At 42.8% G+C, this 12507-nt stretch overlaps 1 protein-coding gene across 1 annotated transcript in view; it reads left to right on the forward strand.

The window, feature by feature from the left end:
• SPAG17 (sperm associated antigen 17) overlaps nt 1-12507 on the forward strand; it is a gene marked incomplete at its 5' end in the record, with an annotated part of 91790 nt that overhangs the window by 54395 nt on the left and 24888 nt on the right. Inside the window, 5 exons of the mRNA XM_039242734.1 lie at nt 668-804; nt 2118-2302; nt 4935-4995; nt 7907-8051; nt 10627-10771. Coding sequence (XP_039098665.1) covers nt 668-804; nt 2118-2302; nt 4935-4995; nt 7907-8051; nt 10627-10766 — 668 coding nt within the window. The remainder of the gene's footprint in view (nt 1-667; nt 805-2117; nt 2303-4934; nt 4996-7906; nt 8052-10626; nt 10772-12507) is intronic.

A 12507-nucleotide genomic window follows, 5' to 3' on the forward strand; every position in this document is an offset into this window, starting at 1 on the left:
TGCTTGACTGTGGATGGTGGACACTCAGATATTGGTTCCCTTGCCTTCCTGCTCTTGATGATCTTAATTTCAATAAAGGACGTTTACATAAGATGATCTAAACTCCTGTTCTTATTTGGATCTCCTGGGTATTTGGAGAAATAGAGCTGCAGCTATGTACATTATCTACTTTTGCTCACTTCTTCACCAAGTGTAGGGATATGAAGATTTAATTCCCTGACTTAATGTATCTGTAATTACTAAGCCACTTTTTAGAAGTATGTAAACACAGAAGTATAAAAGGTTTGTTCCTTCATTGGTTTTAAGAGATCTTTCAGAGTCTGTGTTTATTGTATGGTGCCTCGTTGATTTAATGGAAAGAAGTCTGGGGAGATCTGGTCATTCAACTTCTCAGAATTTGACTTTTCTCATTTATTTAGAAAAGATATGCTAATAAGCACCTGCCTGCCCATCTCAGAGGGGTGTCGTGGGAACCGATGTTAGGCATGATCTCTTTGTAAAATGTAAAAATGTAACGCTAGAGTTGACTTTGTTCCTTTAAATAAGCTCTTTAAAAGGGAGAGAAGAAAAGTTTCCCAAGTTGGGTTATGTTCTCATAAACTCTGGTATGACCTCAAATGGCTTTGAATAAAATGTCCCTGTGGCATAATTGAAACTTTCCTCACAGAAGCAGAATCCTGGGGGCCCGTGAGAATCCCCACCCAGTCGTTGCTGCAGGATGCTGCAGGCCAAGCCAGGAAAGAAAAAGTGAAGTTGCCTCACTACTTGCTGAGCTCCAAGCCCAAGTGTCAGCCTCTCACGAAGGTAAAATAGACACGGGGACCAATATTCCAGAGCCATTTCATGGGGTCCTGACCCATTGAATTTACTGATGTCCAGCCACTGGGGGCTGGGATTGACTAGACATACCATCATCTCCCCGTGAAGGCCTTCAGGTCACACAGAGAATGAGCCAAGGCCGTGCTTTGCCTGAGCCATCCTCCAAGCTCTAGGGGGGAATTTGAGGAGCCAGCTCTTAAACCATGACTAGCCTGAAATCACCCTGCTGGGAGTTCTCATACCCTAGACCTCAGCAAGTGCTACTAATCAACGTTCTTTTCAGAGCACCAGTTTACCAGCGCACTGCTGGCTAGGGGAATCATTGGCCATCCTTCCCCGCGACTCGTAGGATAAAATCCAAATGGTGGCATGGCCACAAGCCCTGTTTGCTTCTTTACTCTCACTTTGCACACACCACCCCCCCCCCCACTCACTTCAGCCATTGTGGGTTTCCCTTAGTTCTTTAAAAGCTCCTTCCTTCCTCAGACCCTCGAAGATTAAGATTCCTGCTCATCTCTTCTGGGAAGCCTGCCTTGAGCCTACCAATCCTTGTGATGGTTATCCTTTGATATTTTCATGGCAGCCCATGTTCATTGCCATCACATCAACTGTGTGATTGCCATGTGCATAAATGTTCATGGTAAGAGTGCTTCTCAAACTTTGATGCACGCAAGGATTACCTGGGAATCTTGTTGGCATCGAGATTCTGAGAGCCTGCAGTTCTGACAAGTTCCCAGGTGAGCGCAGCGCTGCCCAGGAACAAGAAAACAAAGAGCACAGAGTGTGATTACCTGACCAGCAGCACTGGCAACAGCTGAGAACTTGTTATAGATGCAAATTCACGCCCGCCCCCTCCCCTGCCACCTCCCACAATTACTGGTTGAGAAACTATGGGGGTAGAGTCAGCAATTCATGGCTTAACAAGCCTCCCAGGTGATTCTGATGGAAGCTGAAGTTTAATAGTCACTGGCACAGAGGAAAGGGCCTAACGCTTAGAATCAGCCCCGCTCAAGTATGAGACTTTACTCTGCCACTTACCGTGTGAGCAAATGACACCTTACACTTCTCGGAATGACAGCTTCTTTACCCTGAAAGCCTTAAATCCTTCCTCACGGTTGGAAGTATGACATGAGAGCGATAATGTTCATTTCCTCCCACAGCCAACCAGTTCTTTTCCTCCGGCGATAGAGTCGTTTTCTTATCTTAACCAGTTCTTTTCCTCCGGCGATAGAGTCGTTTTCTTATCTTGGGAACACAACTTGGAACCATTGTCTTTTACTTTTTCCTTAACTGCAAAGGTGCAAGATTCGGTTGGAGGAAAAGTGAAAACATCCTCTGTGGCGTCTGCTGCCATTAATAATGTGAATTCATCCCCTTTTGGATTCCACCTCCTCCCACCATTCGTGAAGTTCGGAGTACTCAAAGAAGGACACACCTATGTGACCACTGTGAAGCTCAAGAATGTTGGAGTGGACTTTTGCAGGTGAGCCCAAGGCACCAAGTGTCTACTCAGATCACTTTCTCCTACTCCGAGACTTGCCTTTGGCTACCGACATCACTGAATGTTGATTGAACTGAACTCTACACCTTGACTCTTGAATCTTCACATCATTCATTCAACCATTTTTTTCATTCATTCATTCATTCATTCATTCATTCATTCATTCATTCTTCATCAGATCAGTATTTCTCAAGCCTTAACTATGTGGTGGGAACTTCTTTGTTCTCCCCTTAATCATTATTCATACTTTGGTAGAAGCAACTCAAGGGCTGATCCACGGTAGCAAAAAATGAAGGGGAGCTTGTACAAGTGTTACAGCAACTAATGCACAAAACCTAAAAGCCTGTTTCTCAAATCCACCACCCACTGTGATACCAGCTGACATTTGTTCGTATTTTATGATCTAATAGGGATTTTAATTCCACTAATTCTGCATCATTGAGGCAAAAAGGAAAGAAAAATTAACCTGAAGTCATTAGAGCCGTTTTGCCTCGGATATTCTGAGTTGGCTGTAACTCAGAGCTGAACTCCCAATTGAAAATGCCCTATATCTGGCACTCAGTGACAAGAGTCCTTCATTTCCAGATCATTAGAATTTATTTATTTTTAATTTTTTAAAAATTTATTTCTGAAAGAGAGACAGCGTGAGCAGGGGAGGGTCAGAGAGAGAGGGAGACACAGAATCCGAAGCAGGCTCCAGGCTCTGAGCTAGCTCAGCATAGAGCCTGACATGAGGCTCAAACCCATGAACTGTGAGATCATGACCTGAGCCGAAGTCAGACACTCAACTGACTGAGCCACCCAGGCACCCCAGATCATTAGAATTTTAGAACTTGCAGAGACTATTACAGAGGATCAGAGTAATGTGTTGTAAGGTCACATAGGCTAGAGCGGGGCTGGATCTCAGGTCCCCTGTTTGTTGTGGTGCCTTGTTTTGTGTTCACTGCTTCATGTGGAAGTTCAGTCCTTCCCACTGGGCCAATAGACCATATGTCTATACCAGGACAACCCCCAATTACAAAATCTCCCCTATTCTATTTTGGATTAAACTTAAGCATAATATGTCTCCCTCCGCACCCCCCCCCACCCCGCCCCGCTGCCAACAGTGAAATAAATGTTTATTTCAATTGCAGAGCTATGCTCATTGTAAGTGGCAAGTCCTTCCAGCCTATGGTTCTGGACTCCAGACCAGAAATCTGGTTTAGAAGGTCAATGTCTCACTTTAGTTGAGGCATATGCCCAGCTTCAGGAATCACATTGGTTTCTTCAGAAACAGCCAGACCACCAGATCAGACGTATTGTCTTTTTAGGTTACTGCCAACAAAGTGGGTGGGGAAAACAGAGAACCAAGTTCAAACCAATAAAACTCATCCATGCGGATCCTGTCTGCTCAGTATAGAATTTGAGCTTTTGGGATTTCACTCCCTAGCTTGTTAAATTCAGCCGCTATGGCACAGACAGCAAAGTTGATGGTGGAAGGAGCGGGATTGAGGTCAATGGGGAGGTGGGCTCTCCCTGGCATTTTAATTTACTCCAGGTCTTTAACCTTGAGGCAGAACCCACAAACCACAGGAAGGGAAAGGGATCAATAGGCACCACGTGTGGGCACGGGGCCTTTCACGTTCTCCAACATTTTCTGAGCCTTTTCTGTTTCCCTTCTCCCCAAACATGCACGCCCCATTCCACGACAGAGCGAGACCGGCCCCCATGCTCCCCTGCTTTCCAAAAGAGCCTTTATTCTTCAGCTTAATGATCTGGCAGCCGGCACCGGTGTTCACACTGCTCAGCAGCATCCAGGAACATAGGCTTGAAACTGGGCTTGGATTCTGTTTGACGCTGGTGGAAACTATTGTTGGAAACGGGGTCATGCAGCAATAGCACTGCTAGGAATTTACCCAAGGGATACAGGAGTGCTGATGCATAGGGCCACATGTACCCCAATGTTCATAGCAGCACTCTCCACAATAGCTAAAATGTGGAAAGAGCCTAAGTGTCCATCAATGGACGAATGGATCAAGGAGATGTGGTTTATCTATACAATGGAATACAACATGGCAATGAGAAACAATGAAATCTGGCCATGTGTAGCAACATGGATGGACCTTGAGGGTGTTATGCTGAGCGAAGTAAGTCAGGCAGAGAAGGACAAATACCATATGTTTGCACGTATAGGAGGATTAGAAGGAGCTTAACGGAGGACCATGGGGGAGGAGAAGGGGAAAAATAGTTGGGGAGAGGGAGGGAGGCAAACCATGAGAGACTCTTAAATGCTGAGAACAAACTGAGGACTGATGGGTGTGGGGGGATGGGGGGAGATGGGCATGGAGGAGGAGGGCACTTGTTGGGATGAGCACTGGGTGTTATATGGAAACCAATTTGACAGTAAACTATTTAAGAAAAAAATAAAGTGAAATATCCAGAATTTAAAAAAAATTTTAAAAAGGAAACGAGGTCATGAAGTGGGCCCACATTCTTCTCCCAACTGAATATTAGGTGGTTCTCCCAATGGTGCAGACAGACCCCCGGCTCCCTGGTAGCCAATATTAACACCTTCCTGGTTTTATGACATTCCCGTTCATTCGCTGCTTTTTTATTGTCTCTTTTTGCCTGGTAGGTTTAGGGTGAAGCAGCCCCCGCCCAGCACAGGACTGAAAGTGACATACAAACCCGGGCCTGTAAGTCCCACATGCCGCCTGCTGTGTGTCCATGTGTGCATGGGAATGTGTGCTTGATTCCAGGGGAAGTGGGCTTTTAGGTCATCCTGTGCATTCCGTTTAAATCATGTGGAAGTCTAATTTTTCTAGTATCACAAGCAAAACGTTCCTGGTATTGGTATAGTGTGTGGCTTGATATCACTTACTTTGCGTAGGGACCATGAGGCAGATCCTATGCATAGACAGAGTTAAACATCCAGCTCTAGAAACTTCTCTGAAGTTCATTCACTTGTCCCAGGACTGCAACTACGTATAGTTGTAAGAAAACTACCTTCTTAAAAATTAAATATGATTTGACATACGCTTAGAAAGCTGATTGCCTCAAGGTATCCTGTAATAAATTCTTCTGCAAAATGAAAAATCCCTTGGAAAAATAAACATTCTCCTCTTCGTATTTTATATACATTTGGTTTGTTATTTTGGTGTTTGCCAAGGGAATATTATCTAATGACATACAAAGAAATGGTAGCATATTAAAGTCATCAGCTGCCTCATTTTTCCAAGGAGCTTTGAAAATGCCAATTTTAAAAGGTCAGCCTGTTCTGACTTTGACACATTCCCCAACATGGGGTGTTTAATATAAAATCTGTACATTGCCACCCACTTTAAATTATTATTTCAGAAATGTAGTATCAAGGAAACAAAAATTTACAAATATATAAATATACAAAATATAATATATAAAATAAGATATAAAATATAATAAAATCATGCCAGTAAATCTTAACATTTATTTCTGGATCAGCACATCAGCTTGTTTAACATTTCTTCCATTTCACTCAACAAACTTTGAGTTACCCGTGCAAGCCACTGATGGAGACAGGGTACAGGGGATGTTAAAAATGAGGAGGATGCACAAGTTGCTCGCAAAGCTGGGCACGTAGCGGGGACGCAAGAGATGGATGACTAGGTGACGAGTGAAGTGAGGACACCTGGCAGACACGGGGTCGTTGGTCACAGACCGGGAGCGCGCAGACTCACGGGAACTCGGAGCAAGGACATCCACTCCTGTAACCAGAGGACAGTGTTCGCTGAGTCCCAAGAGCTTGAAAACAGCCAGAGGTGTACATGGACACATTCGGGTGGTGTGAAATCTGTTGGTTTCTTGTTATGACTGCCACTGGCGGCTCAGTGCAGTTGATTAATTAAACCCTCTGTGCCTTGTTTTCCTCATCTATAAAAGAAGTTTGCTTAGACCCAATAATTTCTTAGTCCTTTTCCAGCCCTGATATTTTATGGTCTATAAAACAGTAGTTGGCAGCCTGCAGTTCCAAACAGAGATATACTTTGGGATTAGACCCACCAATTTGTGAGTACCTCTCTGACACAGTTCATCATTGCACTGTGTCAAGATTTCAGAAATGTCGCCTCCCTGGGGTGCCTGCAAGGCTCAGTCGGTTGAGCGTCCCACTTCACCTCAGGTCATGATCTCACAGTTTGTGAGCTCAAGACCTGAGTCGGGCTCTGTGCTGACAGCTCAGAGCCTGGAGCCTGCTTTGGATTCTGTGTCTCCCCGTCTCTCTGCCCCTCCCATGATCATACTCTGTCTCTCTCTGTCTCTCAATGATAAATAAACGTTTAAAAAATTTTAAAAAAAGATTTCAGAAGCATCACAACATAAAGGAAAAAAAAAAGCAAGCTCTTCTTCCACTGTTCTGGGAAGTTAGCAAATTTCTTTTTATTTAAAGTAGGGGTGATACCCAAAGCCAAAATGACTGTTGGAGGGATCTTTATAGGTACTAAAAACCCAGCGTGTATTCTTTGAAGCTCACTCTCAACTGTTAGTTTTTTTTATTTTTATTTTTTCTTTTTGACAGTAAGTCTTGGCTCTGTACAAGTATAACCTATAGACTTGTCCATATGTAAAGCTAACCGCTATTCAGCTTGGTTGGTTGCCAAGGCAGAGGGAATGTGCTCAGAGCCCTGGGCAGACCTGAGTGATGGCAGGATGCCATGCAGAGTGGCGTCATCCCAGCCCTGCCCTCAGTGTTGGGCTCCAGGGCACAGGGCCTGGTCCTCAGACACAGAGCGCTGGGTACTCTCCAGTAAGCATACTTTCACAAACACATTGTTGAAAAAGTGGAAACATTTTGTTTCAGTCCTATTATTTACAAACTATACTGAAAGAAAAAGAAACTTATATCTAACTGCTTTCCATGCGGTGGTTTCCGGTGTATTTTTTCCAGATCATTGTTCTCAAGTCTGCTTCTTAGCCTACCTCCCGGAGAGGCAGCTTAGGAACACAAATAGCTCTTTCTTTCCTGGCCTGTGTTCTCATCTAGGAACAAGGCAAGAAGCCCATTCCTTGCTGTGTTTCTTCTTTGTTATATATCGGGTTTCTTCTTTGTTGATCCAGACCTCTTCCATGTAGCTTTTAGACCGAAGCGGTTTGGCATTTAAACTCATTCTGTATCCCTCTACTGGCTCTGTCACATCGTAGGCCCTCCATTAGGAACTAAACCAAGAGGCAGGGCCGAGAAGATGTGCAATTCACATAAGTCTCTTATTTTAAACTTCTCTTTATCCGCAAGGGTGCCCATAGGAACTCACTGCTGACATTCAGGAAAGCGCACAGTTGCGAGCATTGTAAAAGTTTGCCTTCAGTGCCACCTCCAGAACACTGACGCTTCTTCCCAAGTAGCACCTGGTTTTCTCCTTCAACAATTTAGCCTGGGTCCCCGTTGCCCAGTGGAAATCTACCTAGCTAATCTACGAAGTAATTCTTCTAAGTGCTGTAACATTGTTCGTTTATTAGCGCTAAATTTATAGACAGAAAGCAAAGTTAGAGAGTTTAACTAACTTGCCCAAATTCATGTTAAAGCCAAGAATTGAACTCCAATATCTGATTCTAAAGCTACATTGTGTCCCATAGGTGGCAGCAGGTTTGCAGACAGATCTGAAAGTGGAGCTATTCGCCATGGCTGTTGGAGAGGAAGGTGCCAAGGGATCAACACACGTCTCGCACAATATTGAGATTATGACTGAGCATGACATCCTGTTCTTACCTGTGGAAGCAAATATCCTTTAAGGTTCAATTTGAATAATCATAAATAGAGCAAAAATTACAGTTGAGCAAGGAGAAAACATTAGAATGCTAGTCCCTACCCCCTCACACCTGCACCCCATAGCTTCATTAATTCTGTTTCTAAAACCGTACAGTTAAATTTCTTAGGATAAAGACTGTGTCTTTCTTCATCTTTGTGAGCATCTAGCAAAATGCCTGTTAAAAGTACATGAACAATAACTACAAGTTGAATGAATGCCAGTGTTAATGGCTGTCTAAATGGTATCAATCAGAATTGTTTTTAAAAGCAAGTCTTGGTCATAAAAAATTATAATCTTGTTAGGGAATAGGAGATGCCTTCTGTTATAAAGGATAAATGGATATTCATGGAATTACACATACACACCTTCATATTGGTGTTTCTTGCATATTGATAACATACAGGGATCAAGTAAACTACTATATACAAGGTACTGTATGAAATATTTTATCATATATAAAAATGATAATTATACTTTCTTAACAGACTTATATAATCTAGAAGCAGAGTCTTCACACTTGATTCCTATATTGCTTTGTACCACAGTGACATGAGTGATATAGTACTTTGTATTACAGTTATATACTTATCTATTTGGCATTTGAACTAAGTCTTATAAACGCAAAAACTTTTGATGAAAGGAGACTTGAACAAATAAATCCACAGCAATAGGAGAGCTCTGGGTGTTGGGAAGTATAGGGGATTCAAGTTTTTGAGACCTTAGGGAGTATTAGGAAACATAGTTGGGAAGCTGTGGATGATTTTGAATCCTTGCTTAAACTTTATTATATAAGCAAGAGTGAATCATTGATCCACTGGATGATATAATCATCATATTTTTATAAAGATGAATCCAGCATTACCATGCTGGATATGCTGTAGGAAAGCAACTTGATGCAAATAGAAACAAAGAGCCATTGGAAGTCTGCTTCATTAGGCCAAGCATAAGGATAGGAACTATCCTGTGGCAATTGTGGAAGAGGGACATGGGTAGACAGACACTTGGTGAGGGAGAGGAGCCTGTAAAATCTGAGGCGGAACCCATTGATGGGAGGAAGTAAGAGGACTTAAGAGTTCAACTCCAAGGTTTTGGGCTTAGGTAATGAATCATAGACATGCAGGACTGGATCTCAATTGAAGAGACAAAACAGGAGATGTAATAATTTTAAGCATCATCTACAAAGAGGGGACAATTGAAGGTAAGGAAAAGGAGTAGAGACTTGGGGTCTGTTTAAGGAGTAGAAGGAAGAAGAGGAGGCAGTGGCGACAGAACAAGCAATCAGAAAACCAAGAAATATCTCAGAAGCCATATAAAGAATTACAAGGAAAACACGGACATGGTTGACAGGTGCTATGGAGATATCAAGGAGAATTCAGATTTAAGTAGGATTCCTAGATTTGGCTGAAGGGAATGGATCGGAAGAGAAACATTTTAAAAATATGAATGAGAAGAAGTACTTGAGGCAGCAATATCTGAAGAACAAGAGAATAGTCACGAACAGAGCTGAAGGCTTAGTCTTGGCAAGGGAGTGGGTGAAGACGGCTAAGGGTCCCGACATTGATGTGAAGGGGAAATCTAGGGCAGCTTGTGTCAGATGACCTTGATTTCAGTGGAAATGGAGCTGAATTCATTCATTGATGTATTTCAAAGAGAAGCACCTCTAGTGTGCTAGGCACTGCTCTGGGCACCGGGGATACAGCAGTGAGCAAGACACAAAAACCCCTGCCCTCGTGTAGCTTATGTTCCAGTGGGAGAACAGACTGTACACAAAATAAGTAAAACATGGACTGCAGTGGGGCTGGTAAGTTCCATGGGGAAAAATAAAAAGTAGGAAAGGGGGTACTGGGAGTATTGAAGACTGCAGTTTAAGATGAGATGTTCAGGAATGACCTCACTGGGGATGTGATTTTTTTTCCCCGTGTTGACGGCAAGGTTCTTCTGCAGTGAAAGAAGGAAACTAACCAAAGAACCAGCTTTTTCCTCTAGGAATTAAATCAAGTCTTTGCATCCTCTTCACACAAGTTATGAGATGCTGACCCAGAGTATCTGTATCCCTGCTGCTGGTTATGGTAACTAAGTCATTTTGCATTTATGCTCATGGATTAAAGGCCACCTGTCAGCCACAGATAGATGGGGAAGAGAATTTTATTAGATCTTTTACCTACTTCTAATGGCTGTAGTGAGAATTCGTAGCCCGTTTCTCAAGATCTGTCCCTTCCCCAGAAAAAAAAAGCATGACCTCTAGACGTTGATGTGATTTGGGACCTGATTATGGCGATTGATGGCTCCTATAGGAAGACTCATCACATTCAGCAGAGAAGCACACAATGGGTGGACAGGAGAAATTCCAGGAAATCAATGCACACACTGGAAATCAATATCCACCCTTCTTCCTCTAAGCCTGAGTCTGGAGCATTCACATTGCATGGTAAAGTACCCAAAATGGAGCTAGGGAGGCTGGAGAGAAGATTCTGATTCTAAAATGTTATGAGTTTGTCTAAACAAATCATTTGGTCACAAAAGCAATAATCCTTAACATAATTTTACCAGTCTTAACAAGCAGCAATTATGATAAGAGACCAAAAGACTATCCTCAGGGAAAAGAAAATCCCATGGTCCAGAGGACTTCTACAATTTCTTCTTCTGCACTTGGAGTCTTCATGTCCCGTAAAATTTCTCCACATTAGGTCCGGTAAGTAATAGATGGGAATTTGATTGTTAACCATTCATATGTGAGGCCTTAGACCTCGTGTTTGTTCCTTTCTTCTTACAGCCAGAAACCAGTGACATAGCTACTCCTTTACTTACATCATCATATCTAATCCTCACATTACCGATAAGATCGGTATTCCTTCCCACCTTACAAATAAGGAAACTGAGACTCAGAGAATCTTAAGTATTTGATGTAAAAATCTAACCTACTTCAATGTGATTCTGAAGTTCATTCCTTTTTTTAAAAATTATTTTTTGTAATGTTTATTTTTGAGAGAGACAGAGACAGAGTGTGAGCAGGGGAATGTCAGAGAGAGAAGGAGACAGAATCCAAAGCAGGCTCCAGGCTCTGAGCTGTCAGCCCACAGCCCAACATGGGTCTCGAACTCACAAACTGTGAGATCTTGACCTGAGCCCAAGTTAGATGTTTAACCAGGGCTTGAACTCATGGACAGTGGGATCATGACCTGAGCTGAAGTCAGACACTTAAATTGACTGAGCCATCCAGGCACCCCTAAAGTTTGTTCTTTTAAGTGCTATTTTCAGTGTTGAGCTGACCTTCCAAAAAGGAGGGGCATTGACACCAGGATGTCCTTCTGGACTTGAAAATTTACAAGTAAGCCAGTGGTTCTCAAACGTTTTGAGAATGGATTCTTTATATATTCTAAAAAATTACTGAGGACCCCAAAGAGCTTTAATTTATGTGGGTCCTATCTCCCACGTTTACCAAACTGGAATTAATACTGGGAAAAATTACCAATGTAGAGACCGTTATAAACCCAGTATATTAACATAGATTTTTAAAAATGAAACATTAACTGTTTTCCAAAACAAACAAGTATTACTCATGGGATAGTGTTATATTTTCATAAATCCTTTAATATCTGGCCTAATAGAACATGACTGGATCCATACCCCAGCTCTGCATTCAGTCTGTCACGATATCAGGCATTGCACAGCCTCCAGAAAACTCCACTGTACACTTGTGAGAGAAAAGGCAAATAGTATCTCGTATGTTTCCTGGTGCTGCGGAAACAAATCTGTGCTTGTTTCTTGCGGCTGCCAGGAGAAAGTCACACAGATCAGGTGGCTTAAAACAACAGATAGGCTCTTGCAGTTCAAGAGGCCAGAGACCCAAAATCAAGCTGGGGGTGGGGGGGTGGGGGGAGGAGATGGGGAGTTGGCTCCTTCTGGAAACTGAGGGAAGATTTGTCCTATGCCTCTCTCCTAACATCTCATGGCTGCCAGCAAGTCTTGGTATTCGTTGGCTTATTACCGCATAAGGTTCATCTCTGCCTCTGGCTCAAATGGCACTCTTCCCCATATGTGTATGTTTCTGTGTGTCTCTCTCCTTGTAAGAACGCCATTCATTAACCCAAAAGTATACAGCCAACTGATCTTTGACAAAGCAGGAAAGAATATCCAATGGAAAAAAGACAGCCTTTTTAACAGATGGTGTTGGGAGAACTGGACAGCAACATGCCGAAGAATGAAACTAGATCATTATCTCACACCATGCACAAAAACAAACTCAAAATGGATAAAGGACCTGAACGTGAGACAGGAAACTATCAACACCCTAGAGGAGAAAGCAGGAAACAACCTCCTTGACCTCCACCGCAGCAACTTCTTACTTGACACATCCCCAAAAGCAAGGGAATCAAGAGCAAAAATAAACTGTTGGGACCTCATCAAGATTAAAAGCTTCTGCACAGC

This window comes from Hyaena hyaena, unplaced genomic scaffold (assembly GCF_003009895.1).
Source record: "Hyaena hyaena isolate Hyena2069 unplaced genomic scaffold, ASM300989v1 scaffold_217, whole genome shotgun sequence".
Taxonomy (NCBI): Eukaryota; Metazoa; Chordata; class Mammalia; order Carnivora; family Hyaenidae; genus Hyaena; species Hyaena hyaena.